This window comes from Nesoenas mayeri, assembly GCF_963082525.1.
Source record: "Nesoenas mayeri genome assembly, chromosome: 10".
In the NCBI taxonomy this organism is placed as follows: domain Eukaryota; kingdom Metazoa; phylum Chordata; class Aves; order Columbiformes; family Columbidae; genus Nesoenas; species Nesoenas mayeri.
The window spans coordinates 6868797-6894449 of NC_137560.1; the positions used below are offsets into that span (position 1 = coordinate 6868797).

A 25653-nucleotide genomic window follows, 5' to 3' on the forward strand; every position below is an offset into this window, starting at 1 on the left:
ATGCCCCCTTCGTAGTTTAGACATATAGTACCTCATAGCTTAGACATATATTTGGGGTTTACAGCATCCTCCCTGTGACAGCAAAAGCAATTTTTATACACCAAACTGTGCCAGTGTACAGACTGCACTGAGTAGCAGGTGGAAAATTCACATCACCGAGGCAGCCCTTAGAGCCTCTGGCCAAGAAAGCAGAGTTGCTGCTAGCAGCAGGATAAAGGATAAATGATAAAGAAGAGAACACTGAGAGATCACCAAGACTTTGCTGGAGAAGGTTTCCAAGAGGCAAGACTCTTCTTCAACACCAATTAGCATCCCTGAAGCCTAGGACTAGTGTTTGGAAGTGCTACTCCTCAGTGACACTCCAGAACCTGCAGACAAAGCTCTACTCACCTCACGAAACCAGTTGAGAGCATAGAATAGGAGTGAGCACAGAAATTCCCGTTCCTGCTTGGACAGAGAGTCCAGCTTCCCTTCAACCTCCAGGTCAGTCAGGTACAGGGGGCAACCTGGGACAGAGCAGGAACAGAACGCGTTGGACTGGGTTTGCTACCCATCCCTTGGCCTTCATGAGGACAAAGTCTCTTGCCAAAGCCTGTCTCAATTCCAATGGCTATCTGGAGTAAGCCCGGACAGCCACTCTATCCCCAGACAAAGCAATTGTCTCTCCTGCCTCCCTTGAACTTTGTGGGCAACAGAGCATCTTAGTCTCCTTCACAAAGTTCACAATTATTCCTACCACTGCAGGAATTCTCCACAGATCTGAGACAAGAATGAGCTGGACAGACTCACTCTGTAAAGGTCAGTTTCCCATACCTAGTAAGGCATCGATCTCCTCCAGGCTTCCATCGTTCTGCTCTGCAGTGTAGAGCCTCAGCAATCGGAAACAAGGTGACAGACATATTGGTGACACTACCCTGGGAACAACAAAAAACAAACAAACAAACAGTGGGTCTTATTAATGTTTTATAAGCCTCCAGAATTCTCATCATTTATTTTCCACTATGTCCTCTGTCCTCCCCATGCCACCTTGGCTATGCCTTTATTTTGCTTCTTGTAAGTCCCAGTGACACAGAACAGAAATGTACCATATGGTTAAAATATTCCTAAAAACTGGTGATCACCAGTTGTCTGGAAAAGTATAGAGGGACAGAAATACTGCTGCAATGGACAAAAAATGGGATCAGATTTATTTCTAGTAGAAAGCAAAGTTGAATAATTCAGAATGAACTATAAGAAATTGTGCAAGAGACAGCTGTGAGCAGAGGAGAAGCGTTCTTGAATGTTTTGTAGCATGTGTCTGCTCACATTCTGAGTGAGGAAAATCATTTGTTTTTCCATAGACACATGTAAAGTAGCTATATTTTATTTTAAAGTGATCATGTCTTTTTTTTAAGCATGACAAAATCTTATAACAATAAATTATGCAGGATATGAGGATGCCAGTTAAAAAAAAGCCTTTTATTTTTTTTTACGTTGGTGCCCTGCTGTTTAATTGGATGTTTTTATTTCTTACATCCTTCCTGTTCCATTCTCCAAAGACAAAGCCGATATTTGTCACTCAAATTACACTCGTGGCTGCATGTTTGTAGTTTTGCTCTGGAGCACAGGTCTACATTATCAAAGTAGAACTGAAAGTGAGAATGAATCGTGTACTGTTGATGCATACCAAGTCCTTGGTTACACTCTGTTTCAGAATCATCACTCAAAATACTAATCTTGCCACCTCAAAGTTGCCTATCCATCTCAATATGGCATTTAATATCACCATAACACTGGAACAAAGAGCTGCTGTTCTCATATGACAGATGGGAAACAAGGCAGATGCAGCATGACTTGCCCAAGATCACCTAAACAGCCTGAGCCTGAAAAACCTGCTGGTTCTGCACCAGCTTGTGCCTCTAGACCTACCTGAATATGTTTAACAGTGAGAGAGGAAAAGAATAAATACTGGAAACTGGTACATTCTCTGACTAGCTCCTTATCAAGCACTCTGGCAGGCAGGGTAGTGCACATGAAAACAGTTCCTTCAGCTGTGGGATGACTGCAAACCTAAGTGTCAAAGTACCTTTTACTTTGGTTACTCATTCCATCAGCGACCCTGCCAAGCTCACTCTGAGCCACCAGTGGTAAGAGGTTAATAGCAATTGCTCCCTGACTTTCATCTTCATCCAGATTATACAGGGACTTCACTGGGAACAAGAACGAACTGCAAGGAAAGACAGACAAGCTCTTGTTGACAAATTCAGTTCTCAGTGACGGAAACGTTACATCCACTGTGATTAGCATACCCATCCACTGTGGGGCTGAGATCCACCACAAAGTCACTGGGGAAGTCCTCCACCAAACTCTTCCCAAACTCTTCCTATAATGAAAGGAAAAAAAATCTGCTCAGCAAAGGTGCTCAGTGAAGAAAGCTCCAACAGCAGCAGTGGAAAATGCAGAAGATAAGGCCAAGCAAAAGTATCCTAGAACCGCCGCAGCAATGAAGCCCACTGCCTGCAAGGGGAGCCAGGGCCTGCCTTCAGAGACAAACCCAGGAAACTTTCCTACATATGCACAACCAATTTCTTCCCTGCTCGTTGGACCTGGGCTTGTCTACAAGTTCTGCAGTGCTGCAGATGGCTGCAAGAGGAAAGCAGCCAGGGGAGGTTCCTAAGAACCAATAATCAGAATGAAATGGCTATAAAGTGCTGGTAAAGTTTTATTTCACACAATGTGTCCCCCATATTTCACATGGAACAGGGAGGACTGGGGATGTGGAATTGCACCAACTCTGACATAGCTCATGTAGTAACTCCAGCAGGGAACATTCCTGCTGACTACTGATGTTAGCAAATACATGGTCCAAATGCATTTCACCCTTCTGTAAGCTCACATATTTCATATTTCACATGGTTACACCATTAGAAACAATTAAATGAGATGTAAAGTAATAGACGTGATAGAGACTGGACAAACAGATAACGAGAAGACCCCAAAAAATATGCACATAAATCATGAGAAGAACCTTGGCTTGCTTTTACATTTCAGTCTTGGAAGGAAAAAGGAGAGACCCTCCTTCCTTTGCTTTTCCTCCTTGGAGCACCCAGCTGGAGCTCAGGAGACTGGCATTTCTAACCCCAGGCACAGAGCATTTAGAGTGACTCCCAGCATTTTACAGCTCCCTGCTGACTTTCCCTTGTTCCAAGAGGCAGTTCCTCCTCTCCATTGCAGCAAGTGCAAACGGCACTGGTGTTACAATGAGTGATCAACTCCACAGCAGCCCCCAGTGCTCTCGGAGGCCTCAAGATGGCCTTCTGCCCTCCGGGAGGGCACAGCACACATGCAAGAATGGTCCCTAGCAAGGAGAAAGAGCTGTCCAGTGGCCTTCACAAACCTCTTGCTGCTAACATAAATACCATTTGTGTACTTATTACCAGAAATGACTGTGGCTCTCCCAAGCCCTTAGGCATCAGATAGCCTTAATAGTTTGGTCAGAAGCCAATTTCAATAGTAAGGTTAAAGTTCTTTCAGATTCTACTTTTATCCATGAATCTCAAAGGCAGGCTCTGAAATGTCATTCCATTTATATTAAAAGGCTTCCCTGCTGTCATGTAAAAGTTCACATAAAGGAAGCTGTTACAGCACAGTGAGGAATCCGCCACAATCAAAAAAGCTGAGAGAGGATTTTGTATCTGATCAGTCTCTTGAAGGAACCGTTGGCATGACTAGAACAAAAAAAGAGAGTTCTCAGACTGGAGTGAAATCCTCAAATTGATTATATGTCCAGCCAATGCCTGAAAAACATCATGTTTCTGAAGAATTCATTTAAATGATTAAGTACAAACTATTCTGCAACATACCAGGAGCTGCAAGTCCAAATTCCCCTTCTGCTTCTCAATCAAACTGGCAAGTTCATCATAGTACAGAGCCAAGACCTCTGGTGTTTGCTCACAGCAGAAGCCCACGAGATCCAGCAAGGCTGAAAGCTGAAACAAGAGAACCCTCTGCAGAAATGAATGAGGTAAATGAATCCAACCAAAGCTTCTACCTTGAGTCCCTCCACTTTTATACTGATTTACTTCGAGGCATATCCAAAGTTTTATCTCTATGGTAACAGCCCATGGTGACCATCCTTGCAAAGACCCAGTTTTATGAAGGAATACGTGTCTTTTAAGGTCCTGGCCCTGTTCCACTATGAAATAACACAAAAGAGTCTGCCCAGGACCACACTTACATAGTACCAGCCTAGAAGAAGGTTCTTCAACGGGAATTAAGGAAAAAGGACAAGACTAGGCCAATCCTGTACAGCAGAAGTACTTTCTCTAGATGGTCCAAAAGACACCACTGCCAAGCCGAGAGGAAGGTGAAGGCTGCCTGTGGCTCACTGAAGCAGACTGTCCTGTTCTTTTGTGTTTGAAATACTGTCTGCATAGAAGACTTTCACTAGATGGCGGCAGTACCACTTGTCCTGGACTGGCCGTAGGCAAGACCAATGGGTGCTAACTTAGTATAAACCTTTGATTTCTCCAAAACGATTTTTAATATATTCTTGGCTCTGTAGTCAATGCACGAAAATCCCAGACTCAGCAAAGCTACACGTACTGGTTCACCTAGGACTGTGTTTTCAGTCATACCTCCTTGCCAACCACATCCTCCCTCTCCCGCCCCGCTGCCCCATTCCTGGTACTCACCTGCCCATCACGCTCGCTGTTCAGCTCTGGTCTCTCCAACGAACCATCTCCTTCATTTCTGAAAGCAATCGATACCCTTGCTTTTGTTGCATAACACTTAAGTGATGGCAAAACCCATCTCACACAAAGTTCTCTCTCCATGAATTGGAGGATTATGCATGAAAAAGATGCTTTTTGGACCTGCTGCTGTTTGGGACAAGACTCAATGTATTCTTCAAAGATATGCTTTTTCTAACCTGTTGAAACCTAAAGCCCTCTGGTCTCTCCCATAACACAGTTCACTCAGGGCCTGGAGCTAAGATGAGCTTTTGTCTTCATGTAATAAACAGCAAAAGCATTTTATTAATAAGTACAAAATCAGCAAGCTACAAAATGCTTCCCAACATCAGTCAAGTCAAACTCTTATTTTCCACGTTGCTTTAATCTTTGTCACAGCTTTTGTCAGGAGTTTGCCTGGTTTATGAACGTTGTTAGTAAATTATTTACACAGTACATCAGAAATTGTCATGCCAATGCCCAGCACAAGAATAACAATCTTTCTCCTTGCTTCCCTTTTGGATTTCCCTGTATTCAAATATGGAGCGCACTAGGTTTTCACCCCTAGTGTCAGAAGCTGCTCTGCAGTCAGTCCAACACAGTGGTCAAGTGTTTTTTTTCCAAGCACTGGTGCTACTCAAGGCATCCATCACTAACAGGAAATTCAGGATGCCTTTGAGATTAGCAGCAGGTGAGCAGCACTGAACAGTTTGTGACACCAAACACTGCAGTCTGCAGCAAAGTTTTAAATTCCTGGATTTGACCAAGGTGTTAATGAGCTAGAAGGCAATGCCCTCCTTTCTTTGTCCCACTCCTGGTTTGGTCTGAACCGAAAGCACGTTAAACTCATATTTGCCGCATTCTTTCTCACCTTTTTAATGCCACGCTGCCTATCATGGTTACAGCACCAATAATGCCCATTTGTTTGTGGTTGGGAACTGTGCTGGAGAGCCATTTCCTGATCACCATGTGCATATCATCCTAAAAAGAATGATACAGACCATGTCACAACAGGGGAACTTGTGTGCATCACTCACAGTTCTGTTGGTATCTTCCCTTAATGTCATCTCCAAAGGCAGCAGGGACAGGGTTTACTGGCATTTACTGCGATTACAGCTTTCAAAAGGAATCAACATTCTGCAATTTCCTTTATTATGAGACTACTGGTTACAACTCTAGGTAATGCTGCAAACAGCATTAAAAGTGACTCACTTTGACTTGCTCTAATTGCTACACAGAACATGTAGTTGGCCCAGGTTTCATCTATAATTATTAGAAGAATATATTTTAAAAAATAGTAGCAGATGGTCTCTGAGCCCTTCACACACAAACAACAGCTGCAGAGCTGCCCTTGGAAACACTGTCAACTTCAGAAGGCTGAGGGATAGAGAAGTTTTTGGTGAAGGTCCAAAGAGAGCTGTAGGTTACAGCATATTGGACACTTGGGATTAAGATATTCCTTGTGCTTCCTTCCTTGTCCCCTGGGTGTGGGCAAACATGTCCCCCAGAATTACAAAGGCTTCTCTGCAGCAGCTCCATCAGCCCAAGGCAGGTCTTGATGTGGCATGCTCTATTTCAACACTTGTGTCAAGCAGCTGATCCGGCTGCACTTTCCCCAAATGGGTGCAGCTTTGAAGACTTGTGAAAGCCTGGACTGCTAATGATAGACTGAGAGGTCTCCTGACAGCGAGAGCTTGAAGCACGCTCAGTCATAGAAGCGTGATGCTTCAGGAAAGTTGAGAGACCAGTCTTCTGGATGAGAAGTCTTAACACTTGCTGAAGAGATGGAAAGCAAAGCACACAAGTGTGCAGCAAATCAGCTGCAGGAATCCAGGCTGCACCTGCACTGCCGGCTGAGGAACGCTAATCAAGGAAGTCGTCATCTTGAGAGATGAGGATGGAACGGCTGACAGAGGCTGAAATAGGGAAGCCACCAAGAGGTCCAGAATAGTCTCTGACAAAGGGATGTGCTCTGCCTGATCCCTTAAACTGATAAACGGTGGGTGAAAAAAGACAGACACCTTAGCTAAGCAGTCAGTCAGGGGAGGGGGCTGCCAAGTGGGTCCTGACCAAATCTAAGGGAGAGCTCATCTTCCTGTTATCTAAAAGTAGGTATGAGTAAGTAATTTATTTTGAAGCAGGGTTGAACAATGAATGGACTAAGCAGAAAACCCACGTATTTTAGCCAGTTAGCAACAGTGCTATTGCTAGCTTAAACAGCCACTACGGCAGAAAAGCAGCATCCCTGCTATGAGAAGCAGCATTCTCAGACTGCGACAGAGCACGTGTGAGAACTCAGAAGCAGCTTCATAAAAGCAAAGGTCTCACAAAGGACAGTACATAGTTATACCATCCTTCCTTGCCCTTCACTAGACAAGATGCCTCTGGAATAACCTGTGCAATGCCAGGACAAATGCCTAATCTGCCTCCAACGATTTTCGTGTCCAGTTTCTTTGGTGATCCACCCCTGGGGTCTTTAGAATCACTGAGGACAGAGTCAAACTGCCAACACTGGATCCTCACAGTCACAAACTGTCAGCTCAGAATAAATCTTGGATCTTACACTCCTCCCGTTCTTTTTGCTATTTGAGGGTGACAGTCAGAACACTTCTTCCTGATGGCTAGTACTTCTGGGCCACAAAGTCACATTGTGTGTTGCCAAGGCAATTGTCACAAGTCACTCGTAAGACAGACAGACTTGCGGGGGCAGAAATTCCTGAGCAAAGCAGTTCAGAAATGAGTTAAACCTGCCATACAACTGGAAATTTTGCTAGTGAAGAGCTCCATCTTAACAGAGTGAGTGTGAGGAAACAAGTACAGAGATGTTGTTTTCCATGCCACAGAAGAAGGAAGAGAAGAGCAGGTTTTCCTTCATTGTCTCAAGCTAGCATGTGCAAACATACGTGCAACTAGAAACTATGCAGGAACTCAAAGAAAGACAAATAGTCCTAATTTCTAGAAGAGCTTCATGAATGGGAAGATTTTAAACCCAGACATCTCCATTGTGAAATAAATGTCTGAGATATTTTTTATCGGATGCCTGCCATGCCCAAGGAGTCAGACACAGAGACAAAGGTATCTGATACCACCACTGTTACGCTGCAACTGAGTCACACAAGGTATCCAAAATAAAATGAATACGAATTTAGACAGACCAAACTTGATAGCTTCTCATGTTTAAAATGGAGGCAACAAAAGGTGTTAAGTCTAACACTCCACAGCTGAGTCCTCTATGCTGTGTTGCTCAGTTCTTCCAACATGAGAGTCTTTGTTGTCTCTGGAGTACAAACATTAAGCAGCTGAATCAAGGTGAACATCTTGGGGAAGAAGCTGAACTGTGCTTTCTGAATGCTTCCAAACGATGGAAGGACTAACATACAGCCTGAACTCCTTTCTATTGTGTCGCTGCTTACCTGAATATAGCTTCTTGCTTGCCTCTGGCTGAATGCGAGCGTGCTGAGGATGTAGAAAAGCTTCCGGATCTGGCATGGATTCAGTTTCTGTGTAGAGTCTAAAATGGTCTGTAAGAGAGAAGCCACAAACCAGCTCAGATGTTATATGTCAAGAATCCCTTTCCGTGTTCCCAATAACACACCAATTGTGAACTGCAGGGAAACCAATTAACTTTACCTTTTTGTACAGGCAGCAAAAAGTAACATTTGCATTAAATAAACATAAATGCAGAACTACTGCTCTGCCCTCAATTATTGCAGTTCGTTTTATCAGAGGCTGAATGGGAAGAACAATCTGGCTACCATAGCACTTTCGGAGCACTCCCATCTCATTAGTGACAGCTAAACGAGGTTTGGTCACAGCATTCAAAGTATTTGACAAAATGAACATTATGGCTTTTTGTTAATGTTTCCATTACAAGCCCTGTAACATCCAAGTCATTAACAATGTAGGGGTGGATTTTTTTGTGCTGGCTGGCATCCTCAGGATATTTCTTCTTACAGTGCTCCAGTAGAAACAGTCCAACAGTTTCCCAGAGCCACACTGGCTTTCCTAGCACTGAGATGGCGTTTTGTTGCCGTGATTTTCTCCTATTACTGGCTAACCTCAAGGAGGATTTGAAACTAAGTGTTGAGTTTGACAGGATTAGATAAGCGCTTTTGCATCCCTCGAGAAAATTCACCCAGCTTTAAGATTAAAAAAAATAGCTGTTTAGGGAGGTTATTTGTGCTAAGATCTGCATGTTCTTTCCATGCTGGAGAGGCTCCAGCTCAGTGTAAACGCACCAGGCACCTACAACCCCATGGATCTTTCTACAGGTAACTGGCTGGTGTCTCAGCCACCTCCAAGATGCACCAAGCACGGTCTATTGCCAGAGCCTGAAGTCTGACCAGCGCACTGATTAATGTGTTTCACATACAAGCTCTGGTAACGTATCAAAGATCAGCCCATAGAAACCATCATCTGTAAATGATTTGCCAGCACAAGAACATGCAAACAAGGTCCAGAGCAAGGTCAGCAGGTCTCAGCAGACTGCTGTGGGCAAGTACTTCCCATCGCACTTCTGACAACACATTTAACCTTGAGCAGGAGTTTTACGTTGTCTCTTTCAATGACTACTTTGAAACTGGAGTCCTTATCACATCCTCCCTCTGCCAGGAGGCAACTGAGTCCCATTTCTTCCTTTTATACCCATCGAATTGTGAGACTGCATTGCAAGTTCTTACTGTATGTCTTAATGCCTTTTTAGCATACTTTAAGCAGGTAATTTAAATTTAACAATCAACCAGCTAAACAGCAAAAAGTACACCGTTTTCCCACAGTGTGCACTTAAACTACAGAATCCACCAAGTGGGCATCAAAGAAGTCAGCAGGGTGGGGGGAATCCACACACCCACACTCTTCAAGGGCTCTTAAATTCAGGATGTCCTTAAGCTACAAATCACCGCAGATGGGGGAGTGTTCAAGAAAAGAATTGCTACATGCTTGTCCTGCTGTTTTGCTCTTCCCTCACTCTCCACTTCTGCCGCATTTGGAAACAAGCAACTGGGCAGGCCCGACCCTGCCTGTCACTCTTAGGAGTTTGGAACCCGTTTTGGTTCCCCATTGAGTACTTTCTTCTTCTAAATTTTAGGACATAAGTCTTTCCCCATCCCTGCCAGGAGTTTTGTTTTAGGATTTAAGCACTGGCTGAAGTACTGTCAGTCTTTCCATATGGTAGAGCAGGCAGGCCACAAAGGGGGCAGTTTTTTGCCAAGTAGTTGAAATAGCTGATGCTAATAAAAACACCTTTTTCCTTCTGTCATAGGTGTCATTCCACGCTTGCAATGTAAGCGTTCTCCACTTACAGGGAGGGGTAACATTTTTGTCTCGGTTTCCCCTGTCAAAAAGTCATACAGCCCTCTCTTACAGCTTCACAGCAGATGCGTTTCTCAAGACAGGCAGCCTTACAGGTACAAATTGTTCCATTGCCTCTATTTCTGAAAAGTACTGACCTATTCTGGATTTGAGGCAAAGTGGTGTAAGGGTCCTGAACTGCAGTGTGCATTCTTACCTTCACAAAGATGGCGTAGCGCATCAGAAGGGATGTGTGTAGCACCACCAAATCAGTGAGCACGTCCAGGGAAATGTCCAATTCTGTCTCATCGCCGCTGCACACGTGAGTCACCAAAGCAGTCACAACCTCCTGAGGAAAAAGCCCCCAGAGAAACCATAGTCAAATGTCAGCAGAAAAATGCCCTGTTCTGCTCCTACAGAATATGTTGATCAAGTACAGATAATCATCCTGGACTCAATCATATTATTCTAAGGCCCTTCTCAGTTTGCTCTTTAACTCCTGATGTTCACAATATTCTTTCTGCTTGAGGCTGAATTTTATTCTATTCTAAAAGATTCCACAGCTCCATAAAGCAGCTCAACACCAAATTTTTCCTGTTTGCTTGCCAACGCTGCTGCAGCTTCTGCTCTTTGCTGCACCATCACACAGCGTGATAAAAATCTACCCTATTTTCTTAGGCACGCAGAACACTGCACCTTACCCAGCAATACATTGCCTCTAACTTCAGCAGGTCCAGTGTCTTCATAATCTTTATCACCAGCAGTTCAAAAATTGACATTTTTGTTTCAAAAAATCTTTCATGGCCTTACTTCAGCTGACGTCTGGACAGGGATCTCTCTATTCCCACCCACTGTCTGTGGCTCTGGGTCTTTTCTATGTCACTAAATGCTAATACAGCCATCCTCTTTTGAAATTCTTGACATCTCGAAGTATTACTAGACTCACTAGCTTGTTGCAGATGACATCGTATGCCTTCATATCCCAGGTTTTTACTGTTGATTTTTTGTCTATTTGTAAAGTTTGCTCTAATAAGTAATACAGATACAACACTGGAAATAGTCTTAATTATAAACATACTGCGCCCAAAAAAGAGCAAATACATTCAAAAGTTTGTGCAGAGCTGTCTTCAATCCCCAAATTTTCTGATGTCAGCATGTCTATAGAAACCCAGTCAGAGCTGACAGTCTAGTATGTGGTTGTTTCAGACTCTGCAGAAGGAGTCCAAGTTGGTCAGAGCTCTGAGGGAAATATGTGTAAACTTCTCTATCACAGTACGTTATCCGTGGAAAGAGATGAAGGTTTCAATACAAACTACACAGATGGCTTTTTAAAACAGAGGATGCTCCAAGTGACTAAGTACAGGAATATGGATTTATGAACAAAACTCCTCCACGACTGCGGGGTCCATTCCCGATGACCTCAGTCAACTTGTTGGCTTTCTGAATTGCAGCAAACCCTGCACAGTCCCCTCTGCTCCATAAGTATTTTTCGTTCTGTCACTTCTGAGGCCTGCCTGTTCGCTCCCTGCTCCTCCCAGCAGTCTCTGCGCTTGAGTCACGGGCTACCAGAGTCTTGCTGTGACTGTTTCCCATCTTCTGCTTGGCCTATTCTACAGCACAGATCTCTCTTCCCAAGGCTTCCAGCTGCCTCAGACCCTCACCCTCTAAAGGATCATGACATACATTCTAGAACAAAGTGCAAACACTAATAAAACAGCTGCTGTCATCACACTGTACCTGCTGGCAGTAAGAGTCAAAGGCTGCAAAAGCTTGTTTGTACATGCAGCTGCCAAAGGAGACGATGGCTGGGTGTGCAGAGTGCAGAAACGTCTGAGCAAGTGCTAGGATGGAAGGGAAGAAGTCTCTGATAACCTGAAATACAGACATAACAAAAGAGGAGATTAATGCTGTTTGTTTTCAACACACTATTCTCTAAATACAGAATATGCTGGAGCTTATCCTGAAAGCTTTGTCTAGTAGGTGTATAGCTTAGTAGGTGTTTCCCTGCTTTCTCTGACAGCCCCTTCTCACACAGATGGGTAACAAGGGCAGATAAGACACACCAGAATCATTTTCTCCAACCTTCTCCACAGAAAGGATCTACAGATTGGTTAAGAAGCCAATCTGCAGAGCTCACAGCAGCATATCCCTCATGGGTGACACCAGGGAAGTCACGTTACAGCAACGTACCACTAAACAAAAGCCCCAGGACGGACACGCTCTTGGCCTCACTTGAACAGAAGGACTGTGCTACATCAAGATACTCAGAAAAATCTAAGTTAATTTTTCAAGTTAGCTTAATCACACAGAGCTCCTTTGAACAACAAGCTCTTACTCAGATGTAAAGTAGCCTAATTTACTTGATTATATTCTGGAAGGGAGTTAAATGAAAAACTAATTAAACCCAATTATGTTCAGAATAAAACATGCCAACTTAAGGCATTATTACAGTTCAATTAATTAATTTAAAATTGATACTTCAGTGTTTCTCATCTGCCCTCTACCTCTGACAAGCAGCACTTATAATTTTTCATTGATCTTTTCAGTTTTCTCATAGTAAATGGTAATTTACATTATATTACAAACATATGCCAAATATATATATACATATATTTAGACCTAGAAACCATTACATTTGAAAAACGGTGTATGTATGTATATGAACTTCTAAAAACATTGTGGAAGACACTAGTATTTCTGGAAAGCACAGTGGAGATCTTGGGCTAGCCCACATCTCTTAGGCTGAGAGGTTTTGCACCAAAACATAAAGCCCATCCAAATCTGAGGAAAGGTCACCCCCAAAAAACCCTATGTGTCAGTTACAACAGAGGACATGTGCCATGCTTGGGAGATTGGTCTGGGACCAAAAATATATAAAACAGGAGTGTACATAACAGGAATAGTATAAATAATGCAGCACAAGGTTAAATCGTCATCTGACAAGGTCTTTGAAAGGTTAAAGTGGGAATCCCAAAGCAGAATCAGCACTGACCACTGAATGATCTTGGAAGGCATTCTGCATCAGCTGTTCCGATAGGCAGCCCAGCCGAATTTTGCTCCTCAATACCTTCTCGGTTTGCTTCCTGTTCTTGGTGTTTGTAGAGTGGATTAGCAGCAAAACTATCAGATCCAGAACCTTGTTGAGGAAATAATCACCAATTATCATGCTCAAAAGATAAACAGTCCAGACAAAAACACACTTTGAAATGAAAACTGAGAAGAAAGTCCAGAGCTCAAAAAGCCCCAACAGCCACAACTGTAGAAAAACCCCATCTTCCCAACAGGACAGAATTAAAGCAGGATAACTTCGTCCCTTGGCATTTAGAAGGGATGAACTAGGAGTTACAAAGAAAATGGATAGCTAGTATACAAGGAACACATCAAATACCAAAAGAACCACCCATGCAACATCACTGGCAGTTTCTGCTCCAACTAGAAAAGTCTCTTCATCTACAATAATTAAGAAAGCCCTTGAAAACACCAGCAGAAGAGGACACTCCCACAGACCAGCGCCAAGGCAGAAGCATTACCTTATGGTCAGATACAGACGTGCTGTTCTCAATAGCCTAAGAGCAAAAACAAAACAAAACAAACACACAAGAAAGATGTTATGCCAGAGTATGAACTCCCGAGGGGCAGCCACTGAAAGCAGCACTGCTCGCAGATTTCTCTCCTCTACAACAGGACAGCTATCACAGCCAGAAAACTGGATCTTGCCAACAGCAAAGAATCCAGAAGGCGCATAAAACCAGCATAAAAATTCAGACTGAAGAAGGATATTCTCAAATAACATGAGGCTTGAAAAGGAACTGAGAAACAAAAGGCTGAGAACAAGAACCAGTCTCATGGTTTACACTGAAATGCAATTTAAAATTAAATTTAGCCCAATACCAGCCAATATCGATTTCTTCCTGGACATTTTCAATCACCTTAGGGCTCTACACAGCTCAGTCTCAACATTCATACTTTCTTCTTTCTTGCAGAAAGAAAAAAATCCTAAGATTCTTTTTTCCAAAACCCTTTGGTAAACATGCAGAAACAGGTTTATCCTGCATTTCAAGATTTGGGGTCTGTGCAGTGGAGCCCAGTGGCCACCTTCAAGCACTGTGAAATGCGTAACTGAGGAAGAAAACAGACTTCTGAAAAAGTATGGCTAATTTGGCACAAAGGATTAAGCCTGTATCAGCAAAACGAAGCACTAATGTTTGTCTTTTGGTACCACATTTGAGTACAAGAAAGGCTCAGGCTGAACCTATGAGTCCAATTACATAAGGAAAACAAGGACTGAAGCATCTCACCTTAATCCAAGCTTCAGAGACATCTTTCTGAAATCTCACGGCTAACTTGATCACATCAAAAAGCAGCTTCACACAATTTTGGCTGGTGGTTACTTGGCTCATGGAAGAACTGTAAATGATCAGAAAGGAGGAGACTCAGTCATTACAAATACTGTAGTAAAAGGAACAAGGCAGCCCAGCAGTTACTTAAAGCAGCCTTTCTCTAGAGGGAATGCTCTGACAAGGAGAGTGAGTTTCAGGAGAGAGTTTCAGAAAAGGGTGGAAGCAGAGGTTGCAGATCAACCAAAGACATATTGGAGGGAACTTGAAACAGATGAACTAGCAGCAACATTATTGTAATAGGAGTCTCATACCCCCATACAGACATGGATGCAGATGGCTCAAAAGGGACAACACGCACAGCAGGGGACGCCGGGTCCACAAGGATTGACAAATGTGTTATATTAGCACCAAGCGGGAAGGAATAAAGATGTCAGCACCTTTACCCGGGATAAATGAGGATCATGTATGTATAACCAGGTGTGCCAGAGAGGCCAGCTAAAGGAGAGCAAACATTCTCTTGTCCCATGTTACCCTTGGAGAATCATGTAAATCAGCTCTAGTACCTGCCCTGGACTTGGCTTTTAAGCTTCTTCTGGGAACCTGGGATCTGCAGGGGCAGGACACATGAAGACAGATCCAAGTTCTTACGAAGATCAGAAATCACCTGTAAAACACAAATCCCAGCAACACATGAGGAAAGAAAAGGCTGAGAAAAGAAAAACAATCTCACAGAACACACTTAAAACGGCAAATCAAAACCTCATGTATTTGTAAAGTCTTATAAGCTCACTTTTTTTTTTTTTAATGGTTAGAAAGTGAACCAGCCACATGCATGAAGAAAGAACAGGATTCTTAAGAGTTACTCCATGAAATTCCCACCTGTATCTGCTCTGTGTTGCTGTGAACTAGTTTTATCCTGTTTAGCAGCAGAGCAAGATATATGACAGCCACAGGAATACTGGGGCACGTGAATTTACCCATTCAATTGCTGTCAAATTGTAGTGGATCGGCACAGACTGGGCTGCATGTTGTAGACGTGCTGTTTTCACAGGGGTCCCCCTGAAAGATCTAGGCAGATCACAATCCACATCTGGCTTAAGCTGAGGCTTTCTCAAAGTATGAAAAAAAGCCTGTTCAGTGGTACAGTAATGCGGGCTTGACAAAACATATCTGGTCTATTTGAAAAATATTCTGAGTATGTTTCCTTAGATAAAGCAACTTCAGAAACTGAGGAAGCTTACATCTTAGCAAGAAAACAGTCCTCCAACAGGAGAACCACCTTTGTAGGGATGTTTCCAAAACATGATTTAGAACAGAACTCAGTGGAGAATGAAGAAGAGAATTACCGAGTCGCAGTCCCAGGTCTGTTGGATACTTCTGGAATTTAAAACCCTTAGAAGGTCTGTACAATGCAAAACTCTTAGATAAAATTCAAAGGCTTAAATTTGCCACCTAACCACAGATTTTCAGTCTAAGAGTTTAATTCAAGACAGTTTGACTGCTTTCAGTTCTTTAAGAAGTTTATACAAAAAGAAATTCTAAGAACAAATGAGAAAAATCTGCAATAGCCAGCAGAAAGGAGGTGGTTTCAATCCCTGTGCCTTAAGGCAGACCCAAATCCACGTCAAAGGACAGAGTTTCTGCATGGGCTTTGATCCTCAGCAATATTAAAAATTTTAGTTGAAAACATTAAAGGAAACATCTCTGTGTGTGAAGCAACTGCCCTCTGTTAAAACATGCACTGGATTAGACAACTTGTTGGTCTTTAGCATAGAGAATATACTGTACCTCTACTGCATCTGCTGTCTTGACATTATGGAGGATGAATTTTACTACTACAGGCAAATCTTCCAGTTTTACAGAAGGCACAATGGTCATGGCAGACTGCCGCACCTGAGAACGTAACACCGGATCAGCTGTCACACTGTGGTTCGCAGAAACGTAGTCGTGTTAGTGAGAAGGAATCTTTGGAGGTTTTACAGCCCAGCCTTCAGCTCGGAGCAGGAATATTGTCAACACTAGATCAGACTGGCCTCAGCTTTGCTGAGTCTTGAAGATAACCCAAGGATGGCTGAAACCCCCTGTCCCTGCCACCTCTCTGATAATTGATGTCGGCGCTGCAGACCCTAACTTGTTTTTTCCAAACGTTCAATCTGAACCTCCTAGGCTGCCACTTTCAGCCAGTGACCCTTAACATATCACCTGTCACTGCCAAGAAGAGCTTGGCAAGAACTGGCTTTTAAAAGGGAAAAGTATGGAGGAGGTGTACACTGTTACACAGCACAGGCCTTTGGTCACTATGTAAAATTGTACTTAATGAACCTAAATGAACCAGTTTTATTCTGTTCATAAGAAGCCTAACTGCAAGAAGTGTAACAATCCAGCACGTGCAGAAGACCCAAGGCACAACATCTCCTTTATCATTATTCTGCAGAGAAAAACTATGACCATGGGATGATTTATTCACCAGTCTGCCTTTTCCTAGAATACAGCTGCCTAGTCTGGTCACTGTACCTCAGAAAAGGAAATAGTAACAAAAAGCAGGTTTAAGATGGGCAGTAAACATTCACTGCAGCAGAACAAAATGCTTTTGCATTTACTAAGAGAGATGTGTTTGAAATCTCTGAATGCATGCTGTAACAGCCAAAAAACCTTTCTGCTCCTCACTGAACCCCTCATGCATGTATCCAAAGCTGGTTTATTTTCTCTGACTCTTTTCCAGTTTCAGCTAGCTCAGGACTTTTGAAGGCCTATAGGAGTCAGATTTAGCAAAATACTTTGAATGACCAGACATTTCTAGCTGTCACGTTGCTAAGCAGGGGCTGGGTTCTGCTCAGCTGCTCAGTAAAAGCTCTCACCTCAGCCAGAAGTTCTGCATCAAGATCCAGACGAAACAGGGTATCCAGGATGGGAACTGTTAGCCGTCTGCCCTGCTTCAGTAAGAGGCTGGTACACAAGGAAGAGAAAACAAATGATCCGCTTTAATAGAACCATGAATGGATCTTTAGTAAGTTGTATGATTCCAGTAGTTTCTGTGGTCACTGCAAAAAAAAACCTCTGAAGCTGACAACTAAACATGCCACCAGCAATACAGAAAACATTCTCTAAATTATCACTTATCTCTGACCACAATGAACTGTGGCTGCTGATTAGGAGCAGATAGGAAGAATCTACCTTTTTCAAATCTCGTGAAGACAGGAAGAATGGACAAAGACCTGGTACAAGCCTCAAGCAAGAACTTGAAAATTGAGAGGTCTGGGGTTCACCATAATAGAACAAATTAGTGAAATTGCTGGCATATGATTTAACGGCACACATCACTTGGGCCTGATACCTTCTAGCCACACTTCTGTCCTGTGAACATGCCATCAGCAAAGTGTAACTGAGACTGTCACCAAAGCCAGGGCTTGAATCCATCTTGTGTGACCTCTCCTATAGTCACAGTATTTGCTCTAAGAATTACGAACCTGTTATTAGAAGCATAATGGTGACAACTAGATACTTGTTTAATTCAGCGTCCCTTTCCCAATACTAGTCAATAGTGAACAAATAGACTAAGAATTGGAAAAGTATTTGCAAATACTTCCTTTATAAACTGGTCTGGCTTCCAGCAAGTTGTGGTTTGGCACCTTCTTGACCAAGGGGCTGCAGCTGTGTTTAACAGCCTTGTGGATTTTCCTTTCCCAAAATTCATCATTCTTGGCTGCCATCTAAGTTTCTATAACCTTTCTCTGGCAAGAAGTTCCACTTGAATTGTGTTAGTTATGATAATTCTATTGTAATTCTCTTTATGCTCCCTGATTCATTACAACACACAATGAGTAGTTTCCCACATCAGAAATGGGCAGAGGCTATTAAGAATATAGAAATAAATACGCCTTGCTGATACCAATTCTCAGCTTTGAAAAAATACAGGTAGAGAAAACAGAAGTTTGAGGAGTTTGATAAAAAAAATGTAATTGTGTGGGACTTTTTCATCTGGGAGCTGAGACAGTAAACTGAGAATGGAAGCACAGAGCTACAGCCACTTTGGATAGGGTAAAGGAATAGGATGCGCCACTCGCAGGTGTAAGCTGAAATAGCGACCACAGGTGAGAAAAGAATTAGCACGGGCATAAATGTAAGTAATCTGTGTAATGATAAGAATTACAAACAGTGATGTGTATAATTAAACATAGGCTAAGACTACTGGAAAAAATGTTTAAAATGAATACATTATAAAAAAAGATGGAAAGGCTAGCTTAAGGTAGTGCTCTCTGGGAGGATAGCTATTCGGTTTATGTCCCCTGTTCTTTGGGTCAGTAAACAAGCTTGAGAAATGTGTATAAAATAGCCAGAAAGTTCTGCTTCATGTATTGTGGGGTTTTTTTAACCAATAAAAACGTTGACTGTTATTGTAGCAGAACCCAAGCCAAATCAAAAGCTGTCTATAGTAATATCCAAGTGACTGATCACAGACTGAGCCAACAAAAATAATGAGTACTTAACTGGACTCTACTTTTGCTGTATCCAGGTAGTCAAGAGCTTAATAATTTTTTAGATAAGAGTAAGTTTGGAGCCCTAAGAGCATAACAGCTCAAGTGAAACATTGTAAGCCAGTGCCAGCTGTCCCTGTATGTTACCCATAACAGAAACAGACTGTGGTCCTACTACTTCAGTCGGTCCCAGTGCAACCTGCAGGAATGCAGCATGTCCTTTTCTGCTAAGGGAAAAAACAAAACCAACAAAAAACCCAACCAAATGATCTGTACCTGAGCTCTCTGGCAACCTCACTTTGCTGGGAATCCTCCAGGATCTCAGGTAAGCTGGTGATAATATCATGCTGGATTGCTACTGGAGAGACACTGACCATCTGCATTAACTTCTTGACGAGATCCTGCAGACAAGAGGAACAAGGAGACTTAGAGAAGAGAAGGAGAAAAATAGTAAAAGGCAATGTTCAAAATCACTGAAGGCAACCATAATAAAGCAGAAATAATTAAATCTCTCCTTCAGCATGTGAATATGGAAACAACATCAGTTCTCATTAGCACAATAATTGATCTCATCCCACCTGATAGAAGTTGACTGGAAAAAACACAAATGTGATTGCACCATCAGTACCCACCTGGCTGTCAAGAAGCCTGTCAAGCCATTTAAACTGATTGACGATGAGCCGGGGAAAATTAGTTCCAAAGGTGCCCACACTAAAACAGCAGAAAGTGAAACAGAGATTAGTCAGACCTACAGGCAGACTCAAAAGCTTTGCTGCTGGTCAGCAAGACCGTGAGATGCAATTCAAATTAATCAACTATCAAAACCATATTATGAAAATACTAACACCCCTACAGATTTTGGCACCATCTAGGAAGAACCCTACTGTAAGGCTGGCTACGCCAGCTTAGCCTACATCTCCTCCGAGCCCAGTATCCCTGTCCCCAAATGTAAGCAGTTTTAGATGCTTTTGGATAAGTTTTAGGTAACAGGGAATTCACAGAGCAATCTTTTCACAGAGTTTCCGTTCGGTCTCCAACAATAAGCAGTTTAGCAAATCTCCAAGGCAGAAGCTGGTGCCCACACAATGTCTGCATACCAGCAGTACATTTATCACAGTATCATAGTCATTTATCCCCCATTAGTTTCCCTAAACTTTTAAAACCAAACCAAAACCACCACAAACCACACCACTCACAAACACAACTGTGTGTATTTTCTAACCCTGACATTCTCCAGCGCTGCATTTGACAGGGTAATTATGCAAAATTTGAAAAGGTACTTCTGTGTTTTTTGTTTGCTGCCCTGCATAGTTAAAAGCAGCAGTTAAACCTACATCTTTCTTGCTTTGACAGACATCTATCATCTCCTTTGAAGGCAGGCAGAATTCTATCTAGAATATTTTTCCCTACTTACATAGAAACTGTTTGACTATATTTTTGTGACAGCCCAACCAGAAGTGCATGCAACATGCAAAACATGATTGTACCACGCATTTAGTGACATGATGGTTTCCATTTTGTTCCACATTCCCTCCCTAACATTCCGTTTGCTGCTTTGACTACTGCTAAGCATGGAACTGATACTAAAAATAAGAAACAAAGAGAAGTACCAATACAAGATACCTTTCCTCAGTGAGGACACTGAGTTTGTAATTGTATTTATACAATCAGGATTATTTTTACTCTGATTATTTAAGAAAACCAGGTTTATGGAGCTGTACTGTCTAAGATGCCCTCCCTACTCTGTAACATCAGGTCACGCTGGTCTGTGAGCAAATACGTATTAGTCAGGTGGCTGTTGCCAAATCACGTGGATAAACCAAGTTCTCCAGCCCTTCCTACAGTAAGTCAATAAACTGAATGTCCTCTGTCCAGGCATCAACGGGCATTAACCCTGCAGAGGTCTCATAGGTCTGTGCTTTTATGTCAGATTTGGGAGAAATTGGCTGGTCAGTAGGGGTGTGGTTACAGATTACCTGGAATGAATGTTGTTACTTGCCTCATAATTAAACAAAATTTAAAAAAAAAAATAGGTCACAATTAGTTTTAGATTAGGTCATGGAAATCATCACTATAAATTTTTACCACACATTTCATTTCCAAACATGCCGAACAACCTAGATCTCCATGGGACCATTCCAACAAGCTCCTCCTATTGCAAAATGGACCACTTAGCTCCATTTTTTGTTTCCATTTTTTAATGGTCATTAATACACAGAAAATTTTCACTCTTCTTACTGCTTGATAGATTAATGTAACACCATCCATTTCTAAGGCTTAGTAAAGGGTTCACAGCACAATCAAGAGCTTATCACTTTTACACCAAAGAACCTTTAGAATTCTTGAGTGAAAACAATTCAGCCCTTGTGATTGTGTTAAACCTTTCTCTGGCAATATTTCAGAGACAATTCCTTAGAATCAACCCCTGTACAGCATTTGTATCCTGCTTGATGCTCAGCGCTGAAACAAATACTGTATCAGCTTCTTTCTGTCCCTTGACCTGTTTCACTAACTCTGTATCAAGCATCTAGGACACTGGAAAAAGAGTTTAAGTGTTCAAGTGTTGCCAATGTTGCACCTTAAGATCCTTCACTCTGCTATGATGTTCCACATTCAAAAACATTTCTGTTGTCCTTGTTTGAACACAATCTGTATTTTTAAAAGGAGGCCTGTTTGCATCTAGCAGCCTCCTAAAACTTTGCCAGCTATTTCCATCTTTTTTTAAAATAGCGAGACACTCCATAGTCCCTCTGCTGAAACACTTCCCAAGCTTGTGCCAGTAGCTACATGTAACGAATCATGAGGCATGTTTGTGTTCCCGCTTCTATAAATTTGTCTTACACTTATGCACCCACAAGTTTAATGTCATGGTATCTCGGGGATATTTTTACACATGTACGAATTAAAAACCATCAGTGCAAGTAACGGTTAAAGTCAAACAGCTGGTGATTGTCCTTGAAATTTTATTTCAAGGTAGAGAGAAGACAGTCTATACTCACGTGTCGAAAAAGAACTCAGGGATCTTTTCCAACAACAGTGTTACAACAGCAGGCTAGAAGAAAGGCAAAAAGACGGTGTTAGGATGATGATTTACTGCTTGTGCTGTGGTATTGCCACCGAAACTGACTTTCCACAGAAGATGAAATACGTGCAGAGAATAGAAGACTCAAAAGGATAAATAAAAATATTTCCTATATAAGAAATCTCTTCCCTAATGCCAGAAAGGAGGCACCTAGCCTGCAAGCTGAAAACCACAAATGCTGAAAGTGGTATAAACTATCCACATATTCTAATAGAAGCAGAGCATACAGGTGGGATGTACAATTCCTCTGGGCCAAACTGAGCTCTCTCTCACTCTCTCAGACCCAGCTGAGTTGCTTTTCACTACAGAGGAATCTAAAGCATCAACTTCAGGTAAGTTTGAAAATAATGCCCACATTCTCTTCCCATTCCCTTTGCAGTTCTGATGCTTCCCCCCTTTAATCCCTGCCCAAATTCAATTATAAAAATGTATTTAAGACAAGAACTTAAAAAAAACCAAAACAAACCACATAATCATAAGAGTATTTAAATCCACAGCTGCTCTAAGGCTTCCTGTTCCTTAGCAAGACATCTGTCATCTTCAACTCCATATACACCTTGATGCAACTGGTGCACAACTTAACAGAATGTGTTCCTGCCAGCAGGTTGCTCAGCATCTTGCCCATTTTTAAACACTTCCAAGATTCAAACTCCTCCAATAATGGAGTTTCCATCACCTCTCTAGCCTACCTGTTCCAGCATTTAAAGAAAATATTCTCCACAGTGGAAATGGTTATATCCTATCAGAAATTCCCATCGTTGACCTGAACTATCATCTCTCACCCTGCTCCTGGTCACTTTTGCGAAGAGTCTGGCTCTGTTTTCTCTACACTGCACAACTAGATATGTGAAGACCTGAAAATCTCCCTTAACCTTCTCTTCTTAAGACTAAACAAACCCAGTTCCCTCTGTCTCTTCTTGTATGCCCTGTGCTCCACACCCTGAGCATCTTTGTGTATTATTCCATGTAGCCTCATCTGTCTCACAACCTGTTCTATTAATCCTCTACTTATATAACTAAAAGGATCCCTAAATAAACCAACATCACTGTAAAGAGCAAACCAGGGTTTCCATACCTGTAAGATCTTAATTCCAAGAAGCAGTTTAATGAGGCTTTCACAATACGAGTGCACCAGAGTGCTGCAAGATGAAAGATTCCACCACAATGGTAATAAAAACATGTTAGAACAGGTTGTAACTTTCCACTGCTGCTTTAAAAAACAAAACCAAAACCAAACAAAGATCACCCTCCCCCCCCCAAAAAAAAACCCAAAACACAAAAAAAACACCACTTAAAATGACTTATGGTAACATACAGTAACCACAGACACACATACAAGATTTTGAAACAGCACTGTAGCTCTGGACAAGCTTACTCTCTACAAGACTAGTGTGAGCTGAAAATGCAAAAGTCTCTGTGGTTAAGCTGTATTTCCTGGAAAATTTGCCAAAAACCAGTTTACCTTCACCAGCCTTGTCAATTTTTTTTTTCCCCAGTATTTGGTTCTTGCCATAAAATGCCATGGAGCCCAATATATGCAACAGGCAGCTAATAAAGCCTGTGACTTACCACTTTAAACTTACTGCTATTAAATAGCAACGTATTACACTTGCCACTTTTGCATAAGAAACAAGTGCTGTTGTGTATCAGCTGGAGCTGTGGCCTTTCTCTCTACTTTGCTCAACGTTACGTGACATTTAACTAGAGACTGGCTCTGTTTGAAGGAGAAGACAAAAACCATTTTCTCTGACCTCGACCCCTCAGTCCGTACGGGAGCACACGGCAAGAGACAGTTCTTGAACTGGTTTCTGTCCCTGATGTGAGATTCCAAGCCGCTGATAAATTGCTTCACAACCTGCAAAGCAGAGAGAAGTTACCCAGTTGCTGAAAAGATGCCCTGATCAACTCCTGTCTTTTAGGGTGCTGGTTGTGAGCAGATAACTGGGGAAGAGGCAGCCAGGGAACTGCGGGCAGACAGAAACTGTGACAGAAGGAGTGCTGGATAATAAATGAACTATAGTCTAAACCACTTCCAAAAAGAAACACTGATTATTCTAAAAAATAACTCTTAAGCAACAGTCTCACATTTTACTTTGACCTAAAAAGGCTTTGCCTTTCTTCCTTTTCAGCTGAGACAAAACACCTAATGGGACAAGATTTGCAGGATTCAAATCACTGGCCTCAGGACTTTCATGTTGGGCTTGTTGACTACAGAGGAGCACCACATGGTGGCAGTTTTAATGGTGCCAGCTCCCAGCCAACACGAAACCAAACGCAGCTTCCACCAGAAAGTTAAGCAAGTGATTTTTCTCCCTTAAGAGTCTTTGCCTATTGAATAATATTGCCAATTTATTACTTCAACAGGGCAAGGTGATGGAAGTGCAGCACTTTTGCTTGGAATTATACGAAACCAAACTTGGAGCACGTACACCGAGGCTGGTTTAACAGAGACACATGCTGGTCATCTCTGTGTCTGACTATTCAGATGTAACAGCTGAGAAGAGACAGGTACAGCAGAAGGACAACAGGACCAAACGGCTGGGACAGCAACACTGAGAATTAGAGTCTGGACAAGAGAAATCCAAGATAAGCTCCCGTGTTGCATACTTTTGTAAGGGACTTGCAGGGACAGGCATCTTTTGCTACACAGCAAACAGTGTTAAAGCTGGTTCCTGCCGAAGCACAGGCTGTTACGTACACTTGGGTAAGTAGGGTGCTTCTCCAGGGCCAGGCAGAGCTTCTTCTGGAAAGCCATTTGATCTACAGCTAGGGAGAAAGTTTAAAAAGAAAATAAAGAACTGGACATGTTTTATCCATAGGACATCATAACAACAGCTACACTAAGCACAAGCTCTCAAGCCTGTCTGCCAATACCTCTGCGTTTGCTCTACTGAAAAGTCCAGTTTGCAAAAGCCTGAGCGGTATCAGCACTTGTGCTTCTCCAGTCTGGGCTGAGAGCAGTTAACAGCACTAAAAAGGCTCAATACACAAATTCCTGAAGGCCTTGTCTGAGCTGAAAGGCAACGTGACGTGTTTGTTTTCCTCTTTCAGAGCTCCTGCCTCTGTAACTCAATACTGTAATCACAGATGCCATCTAATCTTTATTCAATATACCTCCAAAAATCTTTCAGAAATCTTTTGACTTAGCATGTATACACCCAAAAAGCTGGTGTAATGAGTTCAGGCAATGCACTGAATTCAGCACAATCTGTGCAATTCAAGAGGTATATAATAACTATGAAGCCAGATGAAGGTTTGCTTGAACTCTGGAACAAGCTGGCTCAAGCATTTTTGCCCTACAAGTAAAACGCATCTTCACTTTGTTCCTGTCATCTCTGCAGGTTTTCATCAGATACGAGCACAGAGAGCGAGTGTTAAAGCCATACCTATTTCATTCTGTCCCTCCCCAGCTTTCAGTATAATTCCTGATGTTCTAAGGAGCTCTTCAAAGACTCCCTCATTGTCCCCTCCACCGAGGGCAGAAACATTTTCCTTATCAGAAATCCGTGACTTCTTTGTTTCTGAGAAAATAAGACATACTATATGAAATATACTCAACAAGAAAAGCTGCAAGGATCCTTTATATACACAACTAATTCAAAATTAACCTTCTAGTCGGAAATGAGAGGAACACGTGTCAACATTTACTGCAAGGCGACAATAAACCGTGGCCTAATACAGATTCTCCCACCAGACCTGTCTCTTAGGAAAAAAAGCCCTATCTTTGTTCCAGCTACATAGAGAGGTTATTTCGGTTT

General features: G+C 42.3%; 1 protein-coding gene across 1 annotated transcript in view; it reads right to left on the reverse strand.

Moving 5' to 3' along the window:
* Nucleotides 1-25653, reverse strand: part of FANCD2 (FA complementation group D2) — a gene marked incomplete at its 3' end in the record, with an annotated part of 44530 nt that overhangs the window by 17961 nt on the left and 916 nt on the right. Inside the window, exons 3-25 of the mRNA XM_080350458.1 lie at nucleotides 25282-25416; nucleotides 24594-24661; nucleotides 23647-23750; nucleotides 22971-23034; nucleotides 21813-21865; nucleotides 19446-19524; nucleotides 19090-19214; nucleotides 17197-17317; nucleotides 16127-16231; nucleotides 14902-15002; nucleotides 14297-14405; nucleotides 13529-13564; nucleotides 12991-13134; nucleotides 11736-11870; nucleotides 10216-10347; nucleotides 8123-8230; nucleotides 5581-5690; nucleotides 4674-4731; nucleotides 3843-3968; nucleotides 2289-2362; nucleotides 2066-2206; nucleotides 814-914; nucleotides 391-506 (exon numbers count right to left, since the gene is read on the reverse strand). Of these exons, the coding sequence (XP_080206584.1) occupies nucleotides 391-506; nucleotides 814-914; nucleotides 2066-2206; nucleotides 2289-2362; nucleotides 3843-3968; nucleotides 4674-4731; nucleotides 5581-5690; nucleotides 8123-8230; nucleotides 10216-10347; nucleotides 11736-11870; nucleotides 12991-13134; nucleotides 13529-13564; nucleotides 14297-14405; nucleotides 14902-15002; nucleotides 16127-16231; nucleotides 17197-17317; nucleotides 19090-19214; nucleotides 19446-19524; nucleotides 21813-21865; nucleotides 22971-23034; nucleotides 23647-23750; nucleotides 24594-24661; nucleotides 25282-25416 (2345 nt within the window). The remainder of the gene's footprint in view (nucleotides 1-390; nucleotides 507-813; nucleotides 915-2065; nucleotides 2207-2288; nucleotides 2363-3842; nucleotides 3969-4673; nucleotides 4732-5580; nucleotides 5691-8122; nucleotides 8231-10215; nucleotides 10348-11735; nucleotides 11871-12990; nucleotides 13135-13528; nucleotides 13565-14296; nucleotides 14406-14901; nucleotides 15003-16126; nucleotides 16232-17196; nucleotides 17318-19089; nucleotides 19215-19445; nucleotides 19525-21812; nucleotides 21866-22970; nucleotides 23035-23646; nucleotides 23751-24593; nucleotides 24662-25281; nucleotides 25417-25653) is intronic.